Here is a 20,049-nt window from a genome sequence, read left to right on the forward strand (position 1 = left end):
AAATATAGGGAGATAGTGTACATGCTCTGCAGCCCTGATATTAAGGGATTTTCTGATATAGATGGAAAAAAGTAAAAAGGGCAGAAATGTTCAGCTTAGGCCAAGGAAATTTGTACTACTTCTTCAATCCTCCTACACATAAAACTTGGAAGCATTAAATGGGAAGACAGAATTATGTAGTCAGACATGAGTTTTACTAAGCATGTACTAGTAGTACAAGGCCCCAATTTACAGAAGTAGATCTGTTTTACAAGTGCATTAAGTCCATCGATTTCATATGCAGCTTAGATGATACAAACACGTTTCCAATCCTGAAAGAAATAACATCTGTTAAGAAATTCTCATGGTACATGCAAAAGAAACTAGTGTTACCAACGTTTGTAAGCAGTGATGTCTTATCACATTTTAGATAGATATTTAGTTAAGAACCTGTGTAGAAAATTGAAAAAAACCTAAAAGGTTTCTAGAGTGTGTGATGAGGGAATATCTCCATTTATACTTCAACCATAAAAGTTACACCTATTTTCAGGTTTCTTTAGTCCCTAATTTGAATTTAGTAAATGAGTCAAAGAACGATTAACATAGTCATTCCTGTAATGTCTAAAGAGAAGTTATCCACAAATACAAACAAGCAATACATCTGAAAAGTAATTGCATTTTGTAAATCACTTTTGCTTTTCAGAAGATAAATATCCAGCATTTCCTCAATAATTTCCGGTGCTCTCAAAGCAATGATCCCCCTGCTATACGTAATCTGTAAGATATCACTGACCATTAAATTACAGGATAAAGAATGTATTTCACAACTTGGAAAGTTAAAAGCACCATGAAACTCAGAACGGTTAAATAACCACTCATTTCTCAGAAAAGCTTCACTAAAAAAGTGGCCTTATATATTTTGGAAGACCCAAGTTATGCATAGCATGGAAGCCAATGATTTCAAAGGCTGCCTGAAATAACTGATATGAAGGGCAGGTCATTTAAACAGAAGCTCAGTTTTGGTGGGACTGCATGGCAGGGGGTATGAGAAACTCTGGGAGCAGTGGTTAGTCATTGGTGAAAAAGGAACATAGGGTTGGGTGACAAGCACCACATGACCTGCCTACGCAATCTTATTTATCTCTATGTGTAACACTATACCAGGAAGGACCATTGATAGCACCTGTCTGAGAGAGATACTATGTCAAATATGTTATTTTCAAGAAGACTGTTTTCACTGTTACTGAAATATTGTTTTTGCATATTTCTCTGTGGTATAATAATAAACCTAGTCTTTCCTAAGATTTTGAACAATTAGAAAGTAGTTCAATTAAAAAAAAAAAACTTAAAAAAAAAAGTTCAACTTATCAACAATGTTTGCTGTAAACTACCACAGGCCTAGAAATGGCCTTGCCATGTCCATTCACCTTTCTAATGCCTAAAGCAATACAGATATAAATATGCTTACTTTAACATACACATGCAGAGAATTTATGTGAGCAAAGTATTAAGGTTCTGCAAAACACATAAAAATGAATGATCTTAAATGTTTTCAGAAGATGATGACATTGCACAGTCACACTAAATACATCTACAGCTTCCTAAAACCTAAGTTTTCCATCAAAGACTGGTACTGAAAGATGTTCAGATACTACTAGAAATGGTTTAATTAAAAATTCCCCTCAAAAAAATTTAAAAAATTATTCAAGTGGCAAAAAAATCTCAAAAAGTAAAGAGTACACACTGTCTAATTTCATTTATGTAAAATTCCAGAAAATGCAAACTAACCTGTATTGTTAGAAAGCAGATCAGTGGTGGTCTGGGGCCCTGGCTAAGGGAGTGCTTGACTGTTGAGGGCATAAGGGAACTTTTGGAGGTGGTAAACATAGTCAGTATCTTAATTGCTGGGATGGTTTCACAAGTGCATACACATGTCAAAATTCACTCAGTTGCAGACTTTAAATGGATGCAGTTTACTATATATGAATTATACCCCTATTCAAAAACAAGTAAGATAAAAAATAAAAGGCAAAAATAAAACTACAAAGAAACAAACCAAAAATGAAAAAACCCAGGTTAAGCCCCACTTTCCTGCAGTGGAGAACAAGCCTTCTTTTCAGAACAAGCCTCACAATACTATTATTTGTATTTCCTTTTGGCACATGTCTGTCAGGTGAAGGGGGTAGAAGAATGAAGACACCCCATCCACCAAATAAGTGAATGTGAAAGCTGAAGCACCTCAGAATTTGGTGAGCATTTTATAGTATGGCAAAGTTGTTTAGAGCACAGACTTGGGTTGAAAGGACACATGGGAGCCTCAATGTTGCCTCTGTCATTATAGAGTGGTCACAAAGGCCCTGTGCTTGCTAATTAGAAGTTACCTCACGTTCCCCTTCATTTTCTAGTTAATTTTTAAAATTTCCTATGCTCTTCTTCACCTCATGAGTTGATAGTGGCCACCCAATCCCCATACATGAAATTTTGCCTAAAACAGATGATGGAAGAGCAGACTCAGGCATAAATTTTAATCTTTAGGAGCCTATCTTCCCATCTCATCCGTAAAATGGGAATACCATCCAACTACTGTGTGAATGAAATGGACATGTAACTTGGCATTAGTAAGTAATAGCAGCTCAGCTTTTAATATTTAACAAATATAAATACTTGTAAAAGGAATGAAAAACAAAACCGAAAGGATGGATTAACTAAAATGAAGGTAGGGTTTATAAGAATGTGTGGGTTATGTGTAGGTTTGGGGAGTTAATAGGTTGATAAAGGAATGAAATACTTGATGCAACTTAGAAATACTATAAAAAATCAGTTTCTTAATGAAAAGAATCACTTAGTGATTTATGCCACATTGTGCTTCATACAAATTAGGACTCATGAAATTGTGAAGAGCACCTATTTAATCATAATTTTAAATTAAAGGAGATGACGTGTTAACTGGTCAGTCACCCAGCCTCTTAAAACTCATGATATGGTATAACAGTGTTGAGTATTATAATATTGAGATTTCAGTTTTTATTAGTTTCTGTGTAAGGTACACACACTGCTAGAGCAGAACACCTTACAGCTCATTTGCTGATATAAGTTATTCACCATATTTCTGTACCAGTTTAGAATAATAATCTGAATTTTATTAAAAACAAAAATAAATCTAAAAAGCTTCCTTCTATTACACAGTATGCACAAGAATTTCTGCATTACATCATTTTACATAAAATGTTCTGAATGACAGAAGTAGCAGTAGCACTTACTACCATATGAAGAAAGGAATTTGGTGCTGAAAACCACACACACACACAGAAACAAAAGTTTCACAGGGAAGACCTGTGATTTCTGACTACAGGCAGGAGCTGAAATTAGGAACATGAAAGAAACTTGAAGAAAAAAGGACATTCAATGCTCTAAAATACTTCAGCAAAAGTAGTCAAACGCTTGTAAACGACTACTAACAAATCTTTTCAATATGCTGTGTTGCTATAAAGTAAATATTCTTAACTGATTTTTATGCAACTCAAAAAAGCAGTTTTTAGTGCTGAAGAGTATTTCCCTCTAGATTAAAGCTTTGCTTTCTTTCCCTGGAGGCAGGAATAAAATGTAATTAGGGTTTGTTTAGGGATTGTCTGCGAATATCCTAGAGTGGGGCATTTTAGCCACTTGCTTCCTTATTTGCTATTTTCGCCCAAAAATGAGGGTTAGGATAAATTGTAAAACCAGCATTAACAAAAAGTTTGGTTACTTGTTAACATCTCTATTTGATGGTTTGATGGGTGAGGACACTGGTGAAACTGGCCGTGAATCTAATTATCCCTGATATCCTTTCTCCCATCTCCAGGGATCATCAGGACTTAAAAGTATGAGACTGGCAGTGCAACTACTTAAAAACAGTAAGGCTGAACTGCACTCAACGTCCAGGACAACTACAGTACTGAAAATCCCAAGAAACTTCCTGTAAACAAACAGGCAACTGTTCAACAGCCTTTTGCATGTGGTACCATGACTAAAATCTACTATTTTCTTCCATTTATGTATTTGGATATTTTTATGAAGTGACTGCATATAATAGTAATAAATTTTCCCTTTCAGCATGTTATGATATAGCAAAACACTTCAAGGACTAGAAATAAAAATCTGAAATCTCTAATGCTAAAAATCCTAATGGAAAAGTCAATTCATGCTTAGATATCTTATGCTCTGAGATAATTAGAAAAGCCTTAACAGTGACTAGGTCCCTTTTTGTGGAGTGACAGATGTACATACAAGCAGCAATGCTATGGATGACTTATGCTTTTCTTTAGTCTACAGTTTTCTGTGCCAATTTTATTTTACTATTAATATGTTAGGTCCTATATTAATTTCAGTTGGATAATCAAATTATTTGGGAATGATAACCCTTTTATTTAAATAAAATGAAGGAAGACATTTAGTTACCTGAAGCTTTCTAGCAAGAGATTCTGAAGAAGCTAAAAATGACACAGTTTAGGACAAACTGTCCTTACCTTTATTGCTTGTATACACAAGGAATTCATTATAAAACTCAGTGGGAGCAGAAAAAAATAATGAAAGAAAAAGTTACCTGCTTTAGCATTTTTAAGAATACTTTTGATAACTTCTTAGATCATCTTGCTTATCTGAAATAGAGCAAAAACTACAATACAATCATGATAGAATTCTAATAATCAGAGTAATTATGCTTTCACTTTTTATTTTCTCTTCAATAAAACATTAATGCTATAAAAAAGAGACTGACAACATCCTTATTTAAAAAACACCACTAGTATCAAAATGTGACTTATTTTAATATTAACTGAAAAAATAGAGCTTGTGTAGTCTATTATTTCAATTATGTTTTATTATTACTTTTATTTTGAAGGCTGTAGCAAAGCTATTGTTAACAATATAAATATTCTCTTTGTAAGTGTTGAAATTCTCTTAAAAGTGTTGAAAGGCAGCGGGCACGCTAGAGTGGGCTTGCAAGGAAAATCAAGTATCCCAATACCTAGGATAAGTAGGATACTTGATGAATTTATATTTACGTCTTTAACTTCCTTTCTAACTTTTCTGATCTACCCAGTTTATTCCTTGTTTGGTATTGTAAAAAGAAATCTAAGCCCAAGCCTTTTAGCTAGAGTAATTATTTCCATTTTCCATTATTTCTCTTCAGTTTTTTCAAATATATGGTAAAACAATCCAATAATCATTGCAGGAAGGAATGATCATTTAAGACGGATCATATTCTTTTGCCTTTTAACTTCATTTAAGAGATACTAATATTAGAGTCATAAAAGCTTTACAGTTTCAACACACATACACATAATCGCAGGATTAAAAATCTTCATGACTTAAAAAAAAAAAAAGTTCCATTTTATTCAATGTATCAATCATATTTTAGTCTAATGAAATCCGGTAAAATTGCTTTCATTAAACACAGCAGCCATCACTTACCTTTAAATATTTTATGGATGGAACTAAGTTCAGTACTGATCCCAGGATGTTGGCATCAAAGCCCATAAACTATTCCTAAAGGTTCTGTATTTCTGTAATACACCACCACTATTCTAGATTTATAATACCCTGTCTTTAACTTGGTATATACCATATTTTGGGAAAAAAAATTACTAGTTTTTTGAGATGAGATACAAGAACAAAATCATGCTTGAGGTTCCACCTCTAATATGGAAAAAAGGACAATGTTTGCATATAGCAGCTAGTTTGATACCCCAGGTTCTGCTAGGCTAGCCTTCACACAATGAGCATGCATATACAGTCACAGTTCACTGCATTTGTTTTGAAGTTGAGAACTGCTGCTTATTCAAGTCACAGACGCCACCATGTTATGCAACAAGACGGTGGAATTGCATTTCCACCACGAGAAAAGGAAAAAACAAATGCAGCAAATATAGGCAGTTGGCAAAATCAGAACACGCCAAAAATCTAACACTCATGAATTGTCATTATAAGGGTTTTTCTTTCTTTTTAAAAAAGTCTTCCTTTGCATATTTTAAAATTTAACGGTCCCAGAGAATCATGAAGTGCCTTGTCGTTTTTGCTGCTGACTTCTGATGACCTCTAGTTGTTTTTTGCATTGCTGGTAGTAGGTGGAAAGGCTTTTGTTTTCATCTAAAAGCTTTTTATGTTCCTGTACCAGACGAGATGTATTTTGCTGGTCCTTTTCATCCTGGTCCAGTTCTGCAACTAGTTCTTGCCTGAAAACAAACACCGCATAATAAAATATTACACATGATGGAAAAATTCATACTTCACTAGCTGATGATGGAAGCTCAATTAATAAGAACTTTTATTCTGGTTTTATCATTCTGCATCTTAGGTACACTACCCAAATATAATTATGGGCCAAATGGAAACTATCACTCATTCTTTTGGTGTAACCATACATATATCACAATTCTTTTAATAAGTAACTGTACTTAGACAATTAGTGAAGCAGATAAAAAGGTAAAATAAAAGTTTCAGAAAATTTCACTTGGTATCCTCTTTTTGGGTAGGAAGGAAGAAGATTGGGAAAGACTCTGTCTGGCTATCTTGAAGTCTCTATCATTCACATTTTACTTTTATATTCATTTAATCATATTCATAATCTGAAGTCACAATCCTATTTAACTACAGTGCGGAGTGGTAGCTAATAGAACATTTGCAAACTAATTAAAATAGATGCTATCCAACTTAAAGCTCTTTTCCATTTAAAAAAAGTGAGAACATTACAAGTACCACTTTTAAACCACTTAAATTTGCAAACATTTTTAGGAATGACCCTCAGAGTCTTTTAGAGACTTCTTTAAGTCCCTTTATATAAGGGATATTAAGTACTAGCTTCTAAACTGAGGTTAATAAACAATTAATAAAAAGTCCTCAAACAAAATAAGTTATAATAATATTTCTCATTTACAGTATTTAAAATTGGTTAAAACTGTCAGAGTTTTCACATACCCCCCATCCATCTTTTGTTCTTTCCAGCACAGAACTCTTCTTCTTTCAAATGATTAAAAGTATGACAAAAGTATGTGTTAAATATGTGAGGTTTTTTTCAACATAAAGCAGCTCCATAATTACTTCTACAAACTGCAATATTTAATTTCCTGCTTAGGCTTACCTTTAAGATACCAAGTATAGTTCATTTTTAAATCATTATATTGGTAAACTGTGATAAAACTTATTTTTTTATCTTTTTTTGAAGCACAAGCAGAAAACTTTTCACAAATTACTTCAGAAAACAAGAATTTTTATTTATTTAGATTAAAATTAAGAGAGAGTGCTATTACCATACATATAGCTGCCATGATTTTTTCTCCTACAACATTTCATTTTAATTACCAACCATAAATCAGCTTCATAAGGATAAAATTTCGTGAGGGTCATGCTTAAGAACACTGAATGTTTTTTTTTTTTTTTAAAGAATTGTGAATATAGTAGTGTGAAAATTGGACTGGATTTCTTAAAAAAAAGAAGAAAGGCAGTTTCTATAACTCAGAAAAAACACTCAGGTATAAAATAAAGCCTCTACTGAGTAATCCTATTCTCCTAAACATATACCTGGAAAGAATATATCTACAAAAATGTTTCTAAGATAAAGCACAACTGAACGTTAGTAACTTAAATTATTTTACTTATGTCCAAGGAAACAATAAATCTTTATAAAGAATGAGTCTAAACAGGTTTTAACTTTAAAACTCTGAGAATATAAAACACATGGGTGTACAGCACTGGTTTATTTTCCTTAGTACTAATATAACATCACATATAGTCAAAAGAGTTGAGTTTTGCACGAACAGTAGTCAAAGGGTGCTTAAAACTTAAACATGAACTAAAATTTCCAAGTTGGAAAAATGCTTAATGACTAATTCTGAAAATTATACAGTTTTCATATCTTCAAGGAATATTGCACCTTAATATGTTTTAAACTCAAAATACTAATGTGTTATTCATAAAATATAACTTACTTCCTTTGTAATAACAATGCAATTTCTGTTTGAACTTTCATATATTCTTGGGCCATTTTACAATGCTGTTCAAACACTGCCATAGATTCTTTGGAGTTTGGGCATGGTGCAAGAGGCTGAAAATAAGTCAGAGATGTTAAAACATAATTAAATCAAATCTCAATATCTAGCTGAGAGGTAAGACAGAGACTGTGATATATTTTTATAGCTCTAAAGCAAATAATCTTCTAAAAATAAGTGTTAAACTATGCCCTAGAAAATCTCAGTGTCCTTTTGTCAGAGTTAACTCAAAAAGGAATTTATACTTGCTATCTTAACACTTTCACTGATACAGAGAATTATGACTACAGTACTCGTAGTTTATGGCATGACATTTCAGGTTGCCAAACTGTATTATATCGAAAAATGTTTATAGCACTCATACTCAAGAAGAGGCACTGAAGTGTATTATTTACATTTTTTGTCACTATGAACATGAGAGTGTATCACAAAATGTATTAAATAGGGGTGGGCTTAGATGAGTTTTATATTTTAATGCACTAAAATTAAAGAGTGAAAATGCTATGCTTAACAGTCTTGAACAAATACATGGGAGTATTTTAAGATAACTGTTAAGAATATATAATTCTGCCAATTTTAAATTTCCTTATCTTAACTGAAAGAATCATTTATTTTTATTTTAAAAAGTTTAAGGTCAACTAAAAGCATAAATAAATATACAATGATGAATAGGAACATAACTGCCAGATTCAAAGATAAACCTCTAAAAAGAAAACAGTAACTTTCACTGAGGAAGTACTCCTTTACCTGTAGTTGGTGATCCAGTGTAAGATAAGCCATTGGGATGGAGTTATCTGATCCATTGGTATCTGGAATTCAAGCACATAATTTATATATTTTCTGTCTTAAATAATTATAAACAAAAAGCAAAAAAGCATGCATGAAATATTTTTTTCCCTAATGTAAATAACATGTAAAATAAAAGTTATTGTTATTGGTAATAAAGAGTCTATTTTTGAATTCTAAAGGTAAAAGGAGAACATCCAATTACTAGATAATGAGAATGCAATCATATTCTCATACCTACAATTTAAGTTGGCTATAAACTGAACAGAACACAAGGGTACTTCAAAAATTCATGAAAAAGTAGAATTGAAAGATAATCTGAATCTCTTCATGGATTTTTTGAAGTACCCTCAGATATTAAGGCTTGTAAACCTTTGTTTAATTAAAAATAAAAACAGTGATGTGTTCATGTGGGACCTTATATTTTAAATTCAGTCTTAACCGATCCTACCTAATCAAACTCCACATCTGTTTCTTTTCTTTACCATGCTAAGTTTACTGTAAAGCTGTGTTAACTGTGTCAACATCAGTCTTCCTTAACAGGGAAAGGGAGAGAGCAAGAGACACATTCTTCTCTAGCAGATCATTTTCAGTTTATAAGGATTCTCATGTGAATCCTCTAGCCTACCCCTCCCAATAAGAATCACTGCGGAAAATGAGAGATGTTACTGACGAGAGTATATTAAACATATGAACAGTATGGAAACAAACAAGAGGTTAAATTGGTTAATTCAAACAATCAGTCAATTTTATCAAAGTATTTGAACAGATAACTTTTGTCTATATTTCAAAAGAGGTAAAACTGCCACACAACTTGATTGAGATGTATAAGATGGTCTCTCCCCAACATTAACATTTATGTAGAATAGTTCCAAAAGTAAGCAGAATAACTGTGAAGTAATATAGACTCTTCTATTGTGGAAGTTGCTGCTTTCTCACTATTAGAGAAAAATGAGCAAGCTGTTCAGCCCTTATCTGACAAGTAACTCCTTGAAAGAGTGGTGTGGATATAAGCAAGGTCAGGATGACAGCAGAGGCATTATATTCAATCCAATAAAAAACTAAGGCAGTTTGATGGTTCAGTAACCTTCTAATTTATTGTTGATTGATATTCTAGGGTTTTTTTTTTTTTAAAGCCATTAAAAATGTGCTTGCAAGTAACTCCAAAAGCTAATAAATAAGTTAAATCAGACTAAATGAGATAATATATGGAAGGAACAATGAGCAATGCTGACATATATTAAGCACTCAAGTTGTTATCATTATTATTACAGTTCTGCCTCGCTTAACAACAGGAATGTGTTCTGAAATTTGCCTTGTCAGGTGATTTCGCTATTGTGTGAACACGATAGAGTGTACCTACATGAACCTAAATTGTATAGCCTACTACACAACTAGGCTACAAACCTGTACAGCATGTTGCTGTACTGAATAGTGCAGGCAACTGTAACACAATGGTAAGTATTTGTGTATCTAAACACATCTACACATAAAAGAGGTACAGTAAAAATATGGTACTATAATCTTACGGGACCACTGTCGTATATGCGGTCTAAGGTTGAGCAAGACATCGTTATGTGGTGCATGCTGTATTATTATTCTTGATACTAAATGGAGAATTAGGGAAAAAGGGCAATTTTAAATAGTCAAGTTTGTATTTCAGACTGAAAAAGTAATGTTTATTAAACACTGGAGTGCAATAGAGAAAGAAAAACAGTAGTGCCTAGTAGAGCTTTAAGGTACTTACCCTAAAATCATTTGCTAACATAAATGTTTTTCTGAAGTGGCTAAACAAGAAGTATGCTTAATTTGTTATTTCTCTAAGCAACACTTTCTCTCTCCCAACAGCAGTTTCAAACTATGCTCCCCATGCAAACACTGCTTTCCATAAAACTAAAACTGACTGAGAACGATTTTCCCCTGACTCAGGAAAAATTAAATGTCTTGAAAAAGTTTTTTCAATTTAACATTTCTACTTCCATTACTCTTTCTTAAATCACTGACACCTTATACATCTCATTATATCAGCACCTTGTATCTGATATATATTTTATTTTTTTTATTTTTTATTTTTTGTCTTTTTTGTGACCGGTACTCAGCCAGTGAGCGCACCGGTCATTTCTATATAGGATCCGAACCCGCGGCGGGAGCGTCGCAGCGCTCCCAGCGCTGCACTCTACCGAGTGCGCCACGGGCTCGGCCCATATCTGATATATATTTTAGAATTAAATATAATACATCAATATTTCATAGTATTCTGGGGGTTAGAAAAAAAGTCCAAGGCTTATGTTATTCAAATAATTAAAGCCCTTCCATGGTGAGGAACTTAAATTGAATTTCATCTTTTCTCTAAAACTGAGAAGTAGGATTTCATTTTCTCACTTTTATCTAAATTGAGATTGAGCTTCTAGTCTCTAATAGCAATAATTGGTCACAAGATAGCAAGGTGATACCATGACAGTTTGGTTTTTTAATGCTTCACTTGCTAATCAAATCTAATGTCCTTCTCCTGAATGTCATAACTCAGTGGTTTGATTAAATTGGGCAAAATTTCTTTTCTTGCCCCCCAAACACAATACTTGTTACCATCTCATATTCTTCAAGTATGCATTCCCTTCATGTGGAATGTTGCCTTCTCCTTTCTGCCTTATGACTAAAGAACAAGTCTTACCACTTTATGAAAGTCACAGATTATGCCAGGTCTTATTTAATTAACTTATCTCTTAACTATTAAAACACTTAGCTTGTACTGCCCATTTAGTATTTATTATATAGCATGATGAGTTTACATTTAATGTGTTAGTATTATGACTCTACTCAGATTGCAAGGAATGGGCCACATCTTATACATTTATCTTTGCAAAGTACTAAGTACAGGAGAAATTTTTTAGTGAGTTTCCCCCTCTGTGGCTCCTTCTACTGGGTCTAGGTATCTCTCTCACTAGATCACCTGGGTATGTATGCCTTTCTTGTACCCATTATATTACAAATAGAAACTGGAGAGTACTCATTACCTGTCATGATTATTAAATTGTTATGCTCTTCGGTATTCTCTGAAAATACACAGAAACCTCTACTTTTCTAAATTAAAAAAAAAAAAATCATTGGGTTGTTTTAATTTATATTTATACTCTTAATTTTTTCCTGGGTCAATGGGCCTTCAAAGAAAAAGTCTTTACTTTTCTGTTTCCTATAGTTTATTCTATTATCTTGATTACCATACTTTTCTTAGAAACACTACAAAGCTTAATTATACACTTTGGTAAACCAGAGTCTCAATTTTTAAAATGTATTCAAAATTATTTAAAAATTATAACTATATATTTGCAATATATTTCAAGGCAAAGACAAAATTCAGTTGACATTACAACCTGGGCCCAGGTGAGATTTCTAGCTATTGGTATTTTGCGGCATTTTTAGGTACTGGAAAAGAAATGAGACAGGGTTGGAAGGACAGGAGCACACATGAAGTGGAAATACATAGCATTTAAGTGAAAGACACTTAAAAGAATTTTCATTTTACCCCCATGAATTCACAATCTGCCTCATGTTGACTAGTATGTCTAGATTAGCCTAGGCTGAAGTTGGGAGGCTCTGCCAGGTTGAGTACCAGACCTGAGAAAATGTTGTAATGTCAGGGAGAATATTCCCTTGCCCAAGGGTTCAGGAACCAAAATGAGCTGGTATCACCTGAACATTAATGATAAAACCTGGCAAGAGCATTTCCTGTCTACCACTGGGGAGGAACATGTCTATGATGAATTCCGCACATGTGCTGAGCAGTGGTGAATGTCCTAAACAATCCTAGGTTGGGCTGTGCTAGGGGTGAAACTTAGGAGTTTTTTTCACTACTAAATTTAAACTCACTAAAACTAGAGAGTACAACTCTGGCTAAACATAGGTCTATCTTACATGACACAAAGAGAAAAACCACCCAGTTAACTTTTTAAATTAAATTATCAAATGGACTAAATCATACCAAATATCTATAAATACTTGAGTAGTATTTTAGTTTGTAAAGATAGAAATCTGACTTCAATTTAATTGCCACTATTAAAAACACAGTTGATCTTATATAAAATCCCAAATGGTTTAATTTTCCAAGGTCTAAGATCATCTTTCCCTCTCTGACTTAATAAATGAAAATTTTCATACAAATAAACTGCTAGGTATTTATCAAAGTATTCTCTTAATGTTAGGGAAAAGTTAATTCTACTATAGCACATCATTTCCTGTTTGCCCGTAATAAAACTATTACAGACAGACAGATTTTAATACTAATATTGTGACCAGTTAGTTATTCATGTTGGGGAATTTTAATAACTCTTAACAGGCTTTTAAAGGCTTAATCAATATAATACTTATATAATTGAAATGAAGTCTCCCTATCAGTTAAAAATGATTCAAAAGGTCAATGCTTAGAATTTTTTTCTCCCTAGGTACATGATATCTTATGCCCTTAAAACAAAAGATTCAGATGAAGATGAGGATGATGATTATTTTTACCACTGTGTTGATTTGATTTAGAAGATATTGACTTTAGTCATAACAGGAAAACCAGAGACTAAAGTATCAAGAATACAATATGCTTCCTAACTGTAAAAAAACCAAAACTATCTTCATAATACATGTTTAGTATCTTGGAAAAAAAAACACAGACGGCAAGACAGTCTCTGTCTTAGTAATTCAAAGAGACATTTTAAAATTTATTGCTAAATAGTTGATTTTATTAATACGAAAATCTAAACTACTATATAATGCCTGCCTTTGTAAAGATTGACGACACCACTAAATGAACACAAACATGATGAATTCAACTTCATAATTATAATGAGAAAATAGACTGATCACCTGTAGAATCATCAGGGGTCCATGGATGACTTCGAGTTGGCTTTTCTGAGGTTGGTCCTGAGGTAGTGATCATTCTGACACTGGGACTGGATGACCTACTGCTCACCTGTAGGAAGAAGTGTCAGAAGAAACAAAATGTGATTTTTGATTAAAAAAATAATGACAGAACATTTCCATTAAAAGGCAAAAGACAGACTTCCATTTCTATTAGTAGAGATCCCGAAAAAACTCTTGCAAAATAAATCCTGTAAGAATACTATATATATGTAAAAATTTGTATGTACTCACACATGATACCTCTTAAAAACTGATGAGCTTACAAGAAAGTAAGAGAAATACTCTGAGACCAGAAACAAAGCAAGATTAGGAAACTAGCAAGTGAGTAAGCTGACAGCCCTGGGGATTTCAACTGAAGACTAATGGCCAAGAGCTTTTGTTTTGACTACCTGCCTGCTGTACTCAAAGAAACAGATGATAAAGCCTTGGGCCTTTGTAGGATGGGAGTAAGACTGGAGAAACCTCTGCTTAAAACTAAAACTCAGAAAAGGCTTCATTCTCAAGGGAAGAGTCAGCTAGGAAAAAAAATCCACCCTACAAAAGCAGGCAGCAAATAAATTATCTGTCTTGCTAGTGGCTCTAGGTGGAGGGGAGAAAATGGATCCACTATGAATCCACAGAAAATTTCCAGAACTGATGGAAGATACAACAAATCCCACACATAAAAAATAAGAGAAAACCCACAAAGTGAGTTCAACATGGGACATATATAGTCAAATTCTAAAAAACAGACAAATAGAAGATAGAAAAAGCAGCCAGAGAAAAAAGACAGATTATCCATAAAAGAATATGAGTTAGATTCTCAATAGCAACAAAGGAAGCTAGAAGAAAGTGGAATAATGCTGAAAGAAAACAACTGCTAATTTAGAATTGTTTAGCAAACAAAAATGTGAAGAAAGGGGTCAAAATAACATTTTGAGATGAACAAAACTGATTTCACTATCCACAGACTCTACCAAAGAAATTTATCAAGCATGTACTTTTCCTTGACAAAAGGGCCAAAATGCAATCAGGTAAAGAAGGGAATAAGTCTACACACTGAAAATATGAAGCAATGAAAACAGTGACTAACCTATAGAGTTATCAAACAAACGAACAAGAGGTACTTAAATTCTGAATAAGAGGGAGTTTTCAAGATGGCGGTGGCTGTGGCGGTTGGCACGGAGTAGCTGAGGTGGAAAAGGCGGCCACTGGGCCTCAGGCAGCCGGGAAACTTGTGGACCTTCCTCTTGCCATCTCTTAAGGGAGGACCGCAGCTGCTGGCCGGTCGTGGGGGGTGACTGCCACTTTGCCCCCGGCAGGAGAGGCTGCCTCATTTACAGGCAACAGCTTTGAAGTGTGGAGCAGGAAAAGAACTGTTTCTTAGCTGCAAAAGTGAGTCTCTAAACAGGAAACAGGGCGCCAGGGCTGCTGTGGATGCAGACAGGATCCAGGAGGCTGGGGCCGCGCTGAAGGCGGCCAGCTGCCCTATTCAGGATTCGAGGTTTCAGGCTGGCATTAAAGAAGATTCCTGGGAGCACCCGAGCCGCGCCGCAACTGAACAGCCCGAGGCGGCAGCGGCCGAGAATGGAGAAGGTGACAAACCAGAGACAGAGAGTGAGCACCCGACCTGGCACAGCCCTGTGAGTGACCCCTGGACCAGCCCTGTTTGGGAGGCTGACGCCCACCCGGCTCCCGCCTGCACCACCAGGCCACTCACCGCCCCGGGGCTGCCTCCATTTTCCCAGGTGCTGGCAGCTCCGCCCGGCTCGGCCGTCACTGAGCCTTCCCACTTGCTTGGCCCGGCGCGGGGCTTTCCGGAGCATGCGGGCCGGCCTCCCCTCCCACTCCCTCCGCAGTTCTATGGCGGGGCTGGTGGCGGGGGGCGTCCCAGGCCAGTGTCGGGAGGGCAAGGAAGTACGGGCAGGCCGACTGTCACTCCACCACACCCTGGCCTCCGGCCCCCGGTAAACTTCCTGTTACTGGGAGGCAGATACCATCTCTGCGGCCACCAGTTTGGAAAAAAGCCTAACGAATTTCTGGTTGGAAATAGTGTGGTAGGAGAGTTCCCAGGTCCGCTTGAACCTGCCAGAGAGCTGGCTGCAGGAGGGCGCTAGATTAGGTCTATGCCGGGGGGATACAAAGGTGAACAAGACCCGAGAAAGATCTACACAGTGCTACAAAGGCACCCAGAGCGACTGGTCCTCTGGGCCTACCAGAAACCTGGTAGACTTCCTGGGCGAGGCGGTGCCGAGCAGGGTCTTGAAGGCCCAGCTGATAGACGAGGGGTGCAGAAGACACGCCCCAGCCCAGCACAGTGCACACAGAGTGGGGAGACTTGCGGCCAGGGAGGCGGAGACTCGACAGAAACCACACACCCGGTGGGGTCGCCACTGCACGATCTAACAGCCTGGGCCAGAGCACACGGAACAGGGAGAAGTCCTGCACAGGAAGTGAAAGCTCAACAGAGATCACAAACCCTATGGTTCGTGATCCACCAGCCCAGCAGAGTCCAAGCTGACCAGAAAGGTGGCTCCCCGGAGAAGCCCAAGACCCGAGGCAACCACACACAGTCCGAGGGAGTGACTCCGAGCAGTCACGGAGGGAGCCATACGAAATTGGCAACCACAGCAACATCCTAGTGAGTCACTAGTCTCAAACTGGTGGTCTGTGAAACCCCCTGCCACAATGAATAAACACCAAAAAAAAGATACCAGAAATACAAAAAATCAAGAAAGTACACCACCAAAAGTTAATAAATCTCAAACTCTAGATCCTATAGAACAAGAAGCCCTTGAAATAACTGACAAGGAATTTCGAGTGATAATTCTAAGGAAACTGAATGAGATACAAGAAAACTCAGCTAGACATCATGATGAAATGAGGAAAAGTATACAGGACCTGAAAGAGGAAATGTACAAGGAAATCAATGTCCTGAAAAAAAATGTAGCAGAACTTGCTGAACTGAAGAAGTTATTCAGTGAGATAAAAAACACAACGGAGAGTTTAACCAGCAGGCTTGTCGAAGTTGAAGAGAGAACCTCTGAACTTGAAGATGGGCTGTTTGAAATAACACAAGCAGACAAAAAGAAAGAAAAAAGAATCAAGGACATGGAAGAAAATCTGAGAGAGTTATCAGACAACCATAAGCGATCAAATATCCGAGTCATGGGTATTCCAGAAGGGGAGGAAAATGGAGATTCCATAGAAAACATATTCAACAAAATAGTGGCAGAAAACTTCCCAGGTATAGGAAAAATCACAGATCTTCAGATCCAGGAAGCTCAACGATCTCCAAATGTATTCAACCCAAAAAGACCTTCTCCAAGACATGTCATAGTCAAATTGGCAAAACTCAGAGACAAAGAGAGAATCTTAAAAGCTGCAAGAGAGAAGCGTCAAATCACCTATAAGGGAGCCCCAATCAGGTTAACATCAGACTTTTCATCACAAACCCTAAAAGCTAGAAAGGAATGGGATGATATTTTCAAAATACTAAAAGACAAAGATTGCCAGCCAAGAATACTCTACCCTGAAAGGCTATCCTTCCGAAATGAGGGGCAAATAGTATACTTCTCAGACAAACAAAAACTGCGGGAGTTCACTACCACACGACCATCCCTTACAAGAAATCCTCAAGGGAGTACTGGGTTTGGTTCCTGAAAAATAACTACCACTGCCATAAAAACCCAAGAAAAATCTAAACCCGCTAGTATAATAAAAATGGCATTCATGAAGAGAAAACAAGCAAACAAAAACACTATCTACAACCTAAGGAACCAACAAACACAGAAACCAAACAGTAAATCAGAAAGCAAGCAACAAAAGACACCTAAGACAACCAAACAACCAATAAAATGCTAGGAATAAATCAACACCTTTCAATAACAACTCTTAATGTAAAAGGCTTAAATTCCCCAATTAAAAGACACAGACTGGCTGACTGGGTCAAAAAGCAGGACCCAACTATATGCTGCCTACAAGAGACCCACCTCACCCATAAAGATTCACACAGACTAAGAGTGAAAGGATGGAAAAAGATTTACCAGGCAAACAGAAAAGAAAAACGAGCTGGAGTACCTATTCTTATATCTGACAAAATAGACTTTAAACTAAAAACCATAAAAAGAGACAACGAGGGACACTACTTAATGATAAAAGGACTGATCCATCAAGAAGACATAACAATCATAAATATGTACACACCCAATGTTGGAGCAGCCAGATTTATAAAACAAACTCTATTAGACCTAAAGAAGGAAATAGACACTAATACCATAATAGCAGGGGACCTGAACACTCCACTGTCAATATTAGACAGATCATCTAGGCAAAGAATCAGTAGAGAAACACAAGATCTAAACAAGACTCTAGACCAATTGGAATTGGCAGATATCTACAGAACATTCCACCCAACAACCTCAGAATATTCATTCTTCTCATCAGCACATGGATAATTCTCCAGGATAGATCACATATTAGGTCACAAATCAAGTCTCAATAAATTCAAAAAAATTGGAATTATCCCATGTATCTTCTCAGACCACAATGGATTAAAACTAGAAATTAATAACAAACGAAACTCTGGAAACTATAGAAACACATGGAAATTAAACAGCATTCTACTTAATGACATATGGGTCCAAGAAGAAATCAAGCAGGAAATCAAAAAATTTATTGAAACTAATGAAAACAATGATACATCATACCAAAACCTGTGGGATACTGCAAAAGCAGTATTGAGGGGAAAATTTATTGCATTAAACGCTCACTTCAGAAGAATAGAAAGATGGCAAGTGAACAACCTAACACTTCACCTTAAAGAACTAGAAAAACAAGAACAATCCAAACCTAAAGTTAGCAGATGGAAAGAAATCATTAAGATCAGAGCAGAACTGAATGAAATTGAAAACCAAAAAACAATTCAAAAGATCAACGAATCAAAAAGTTGGTTTTTTGAAAAGATAAATAAAATTGACAAACCATTAGCATGGCTAACAAAAAAAAGAAGAGAGAAGACTCAAATAACAAAAATTAAAAATGAAAAAGGCGATATTACAACCGATTCATCTGAAATACAAGGAATCATTTGAGACTACTATAAACAACTATACGCCAACAAGTTTGAAAATCTGGAGGAAATGGATAAATTTCTGGACACACACACAAGCTCCCAAAACGGAACCATGAAGACGTAGAAAATTTGAACAGACCAATAACAATAAAGGAGATTGAAGCTGTTATCAGAAGGCTCCCAACAAAGAAAAGCCCAGGACCAGATGGATTCACAGCAGAATTTTACCAAACATTCAAAGAGGAATTGACACCGATTCTTTACAAACTATTCCAAAAGATTGAAACGGACGCAACTCTCCCAAACTCATTCTATGAAGCAAACATCATCCTGATACCAAAGCCAGGCAAAGATATAACCAAAAAAGAAAACTACAGGCCAATATCCTTGATGAATATAGATGCAAAAATCCTCACTAAAATACTAGCAAACAGAATACAGCAACACATACGTAAAATTATTCATCACGATCAAGTGGGATTCATACCAGGGATGCAAGGTTGGTTCAACATATGCAAATCAATAAATGTGATACACCATATTAATAAACTCAAACACAAGGACCATATGATCATCTCTATAGATGCTGAAAAAGCATTTGACAAAGTTCAGCACTCATTCATGACAAAGACCCTCTATAAGTGAGGTATAGAGGGAAAGTATCTCAACATAATTAAAGCCATATATGACAAACCCACTGCCAATATCATCCTGAATGGGGAAAAGCTGAAAGCTTTTCCTTTAAGAACAGGAACTAGATAAGGATGCCCACTCTCACCACTCCTATTCAACATAGTGTTGGAAGTACTAGCCAGAGCAATCAGAGAAGAGAAGGAAATAAAGGGCATCCAGACTGGAAAAGATGAAGTCAAACTGTCCCTGTTTGCAGATGACATGATCCTATATATTGAACAGCCTAAAACCTCTACAAAAAAACTCTTGGAATTGATAAATGATTTCAGCACAGTATTAGGATACAAAATCAACACACAAAAATCAGTAGCATTTCTTTTCTCCAATAGTGAACATGCAGAACCAGAAATCAAGAAAGCTTGCCCGTTTACAATAGCCACCAAAACAACAAAATACTTAGGAATTGAGTTAACCAAGGAGGTGAAAAATCTCTATAATGAGAACTACAAACCACTGCTGAGAGAAATTAGAGAGGATACAAGAAGATGGAAAGATATCCTATGCTCTTGGATTGGAGGAATCAACATAGTGAAAATGTCCATACTACCCCAAAGTGATATACAAATTCAATGCAATCCCCATCAAAATTCCAAAGACATTTTTCTC

General features: G+C 35.8%; 1 protein-coding gene across 5 annotated transcripts in view; it reads right to left on the reverse strand.

The window, feature by feature from the left end:
- Positions 1-221: 221 nt before the first annotated feature.
- Positions 222-20,049, reverse strand: part of MAP3K7 (mitogen-activated protein kinase kinase kinase 7) — a 77,417-nt gene continuing 57,589 nt past the window's right edge. For 2 of the 5 annotated variants that reach the window (XM_063097203.1, XM_063097202.1), the window contains 4 exons: positions 13,641-13,746; positions 8,751-8,812; positions 7,944-8,059; positions 5,328-6,191 (listed from right to left, as the gene is read on the reverse strand). In XM_063097203.1, the coding sequence (XP_062953273.1) occupies positions 6,011-6,191; positions 7,944-8,059; positions 8,751-8,812; positions 13,641-13,746 (465 nt within the window). In that variant the 3' untranslated portion in view covers positions 5,328-6,010. Of the gene's footprint in view, positions 312-4,561; positions 4,617-5,327; positions 6,192-7,943; positions 8,060-8,750; positions 8,813-13,640; positions 13,747-20,049 lie in introns of those variants that run through there. The other 3 variants (XM_063097204.1, XM_063097205.1, XR_010023619.1) reach the window with 2 other exon arrangements.

This window comes from Cynocephalus volans, chromosome 5 (genome assembly GCF_027409185.1).
Source record: "Cynocephalus volans isolate mCynVol1 chromosome 5, mCynVol1.pri, whole genome shotgun sequence".
In the NCBI taxonomy this organism is placed as follows: Eukaryota; Metazoa; Chordata; class Mammalia; order Dermoptera; family Cynocephalidae; genus Cynocephalus; species Cynocephalus volans.